The 3801-nt window shown below is 50.5% G+C and overlaps 1 protein-coding gene across 1 annotated transcript in view; it reads left to right on the forward strand.

Annotated features, from left to right (window-relative positions):
• Window positions 1–3801, forward strand: part of brsk2a (BR serine/threonine kinase 2a) — a gene marked incomplete in the record, with an annotated part of 69793 nt that overhangs the window by 44220 nt on the left and 21772 nt on the right. The window contains 4 exon segments of the mRNA XM_024280810.2: window positions 1–182; window positions 280–328; window positions 578–701; window positions 2653–2833. Of these exon segments, the coding sequence (XP_024136578.1) occupies window positions 1–182; window positions 280–328; window positions 578–701; window positions 2653–2833 (536 nt within the window).

Consider the following 3801-nt stretch of genomic DNA (forward strand, 5'->3'; position numbering starts at 1 on the left):
AAGCCCCCTCCCCACCCCAAAGGGCACTCCGGTGCACACCCCCAAGGACAGCCCAGCGGGGACCCCGACTCCGACCCCGCCCCCGAGCCCCTCCATTGGAGGCCTGCCCTGGAGGACTCGGCTGAACTCCATCAGGAACAGCTTTCTGGGCTCGCCACGCTTCCATCGCAGGAAACTGCAAGGTGCTGCTGCGGCCCCCACCCCACCTGAAAACAAACAAACACAGCAAAACATTGTGTGGATCATTGTGTGAGTTTTCTGTTTGGATCTTCTCTGCAGTTCCCACTCAGGAGGAGATGTCCAGCCTGACTCCAGAGTCTTCCCCAGAGTGAGTAGAAAGATTCTGGAGCTGTCCAGCCGTACAGTTCAGGTCCAGATTTAGGCTCAGACGAGGAAAACAAAGCTCTATTTGTTGTTTTTGGGTTAATTGCTGTTAAAAGAAGATTTTGTTGCTTTAGTTCAGATCGTTCACTGATACAGTCGTCTCAGACGGAGGAGCTCATCTGTCCTGCTGTTGGGACCACATGGAGGCGACGGACATCAACAGCTTCAGTAACTTCTCTGCTTTTCTCTGCAGACTCGCCAAAAAATCCTGGTTTGGTAACTTCATCAGCCTAGAGAAAGAGGAGCAGATCTTCATCGTGATCAGAGACAAGCCTCTGAGCTCCATCAAAGCCGACGTCGTTCAAGCCTTTCTATCGGTACGACCCCCCCCACAACCCCAACAGCACAAACTACTGAAAATCTGACCTCTCAGGGATGACTGAAGGATCCAGCCAGGACTGTAATGAGTATCCGAGTACTCGGCTACTTGTAAATGTGGTACAGCCTTCTAAAAATATATGTCCGTCACAAAGTATGTATTTCTCTAAAATATAGGAAAAAAAGAAGAATGTAAAGTATGTCAAATAGTTAAGAATAAACAGTCTGCACTTTGAAGGAGAAATGAATTTAAATATATTACAAAAATCTGGTGATCAGTGATGTGACGTCATGTGACTGTTAGCATAGATGAGAGGCTGTACCTAAAAATGACAAAAAGTTCATTTATACAACCTGGTTTCTGTTCGAACATTTGTTGTCAGTGCAGAAGAAAGGACTGAATGTTTTCTAGTTGTCACTTTTTACTTTTATTATTAATTGACCCCATTTTTTTTTTACAGTTTCAGGTTGTTTAAAATGACAAACACTATTCCTCACTGTCTACATCTTTATGCTTCAATCAGTTTCACGTGGCTTCAAGTGAGCCGGAGCAGACCGGAGCGGCGTTCCAGTAAAAGAATTGGAGGTGGAACGCCGCTCCGGGTGGAGAGATCAGCTGTGCGGCCGGTTTTCGATGCATAACACGTGACAGATGTCGCATGTTGACGTCCGGGATCCCTCCGCATCGTTTTTTAATGTTTTGACCGTCCCTAACTCATTGTTTTTTGACGTGGTGGCTGTTTCCATTAAGTCACGGGTCCCCAACCTCTAGGCCGCGAACCAGAACCGGTCCAGTGCCATGACGCAGAGTGCATTGGTTTGCATCCGCTGTTGCTTCTGGTACTGCGTCCAGTTCGTGTCTGGTGCCATGTCTGGTGCCACGTCCAGGTCTGGTATGGTGTCCGGGTCCGGTGCCGGGTCTGGTGCTGCATCTGGTACTGCGTCTGGTACCGCATCCAGTCCCACGTCAGGGTCCAGTCTGCTTCCGGTGCCATCTCCGGTACCACGTCCGGGACTGGTTCGAGTCAGGTGCCACGTCTGGTACCGCATCCGGTTTGCGTCCAGTGCTGGGTCTGGTGCTGCTTCTGGTGCTGCTTCTGGTGCCAGGTCTGGTGCTGTGTCCGGTACCGCATCCGGTCCCGCATCCAGGTCCGGTTCGCGTCCAGTGCAGTGTCCAGTACCACATCTGATGCCGTGTCTGGTCCCACATCCGGGACCGGTTCTCGTCCGGTGCTGAGTCTGATACCACGTCTGGTTCGAGTCAGGTGCCATCTCTGGTACGGCGTCCGGTGTTGAGTCTGATACCACATCTGGTGCCATGTCCGGTTCGAGTCAGGTGCCGTGTCTGGTACCACGTCTGGTGCCGAGTCTGATACCACGTCCGGTTCGAATCCGGTTCCGTTTCTGGTACAGTGTCTGGTTCGTGTCCGGTGTCCGGGTCTGGTGGCGTGTCTAGGCCACGTCTGGTGCAGCTTCCGGTACCGCATCCAGTCCTGCGTCCAGTGCTGGGTCATGTTCTGCGTCTGGTGCCGTGTCCGGTGACAGGTCCGGTTCGCGTCCGGTGCTGGGTCACGTACTGCGTCTGGTGCCATGTCCAGTGACAGGTCCGGTGCCGGGTCCGGTGCTGCGTCCCGAGGGCTGCGGACCCCCGACCTTCCGTACAGCCGGTGCGTCGGAGGATGAGTTGGGAAAATCTACTTTCACCCCTGAGTATAAGTGATGCTGACTCAATACAGATCATTTTAATTCTCAAACATCCAGTAAAAAGAAACATATAGGAATTGTAAAAACATATTCAATGGTAAGAATCGTGGTTTGATTTATGAATTGTTGAACTAGATTGATGGATCAAATCTGATTCCACCTCAGTAATGATCCACAACTCGCCATGTGTTATCAGCTGATCCGTCACCTGAATCCTGTCCCTCTCCGACTCTTCCTGCTCCTCAGATCCCCAGCCTGAGCCACAGTGTCATCTCTCAGACCAGTTTCCGAGCGGAGTACAAGTCCACAGCCAGTCCCACAGTCTTCCAGAAGCCGGTCAAGTTCCAGGTGGACATCACCTACACGGAGAGCTCCGCCGCCACCAAAGAGAACGGCATCTACTCCGTCACCTTCACTCTGCTCTCAGGTGAGACCATGCGAGGTTCTTCCGATCCTCTTTGAAACATTAGGGTGTGTATGGTTGATGATGGACCCGTGAACGCTGTTGATCGTAGAAACACTTCAACTGTTACAGACAGGAAGGAAAGAAAGATCTCAGGAATCCCATTTATTTATAGAACGGAGAGGAAAAAAAATGGGCTTTTACAGTAATTCAGCAGGAATTATGTCCCTGCAGACCGGTTTCTTCTTCCTCTACACCTTACCTGTACTCATGACACCTGTTTGAATTTGTTATTACCGCTCCACCATAATCAAAGAGCTGTCGAAGGACACCAGGGACAAGATTGTAGACCTAGAGTCTAGGGTCCGAACGTTTGTCCAACTAACCCAGACTGGAATGAAACGTCCACCTTGAGCTCCATGAAAGATCTCGCCTGCTGGAACAAATGATCTGGAGAACAGTGAGGAAGCGGTCAAGAACTGGTCAATGACCCGTGAGAGCTGGAACCACAGGAACAACGGTTACTGTGGTAATACACAACATCATCGTGGGTTCAAATCCTTCAGAGCCCCAACGGTCCTCCAGAACGTGCCCAGAACCGTCTAAAGTCCTCCAGAAACTATCTGAAAGATCCAGAGGAGGATTGGGAGATGGTCATGTGATCAGATGATCGAAGTGGAAGTCTTTGGTAAAATCGCCACTCGTCCTCTTTGGAGGGAGAAGAATGCTGACCACTGTGAAGATACTAACCATGGAGGGGCTTCAGGAGAAGAATCTGAAGATTCTGGATGGTTCTATCCAGACTCTGGACCTCAATCCGACAGAGCTAAAAGTCCCAAAGACCACAGCTGTAGATAAGATCTACATGGAAGGATGGACCAAACCTGCTGAAGGCCTAAAGGAGACCTTTGACCCCGATCATCAGAACCAGGGCTCCATTATAAAGTATTGAGGTGAACTTCAGTTCTGATTTCGTTCTGCTTCTCTGCCCC

Source organism: Oryzias melastigma, linkage group LG6 (genome assembly GCF_002922805.2).
Source record: "Oryzias melastigma strain HK-1 linkage group LG6, ASM292280v2, whole genome shotgun sequence".
Taxonomy (NCBI): domain Eukaryota; kingdom Metazoa; phylum Chordata; class Actinopteri; order Beloniformes; family Adrianichthyidae; genus Oryzias; species Oryzias melastigma.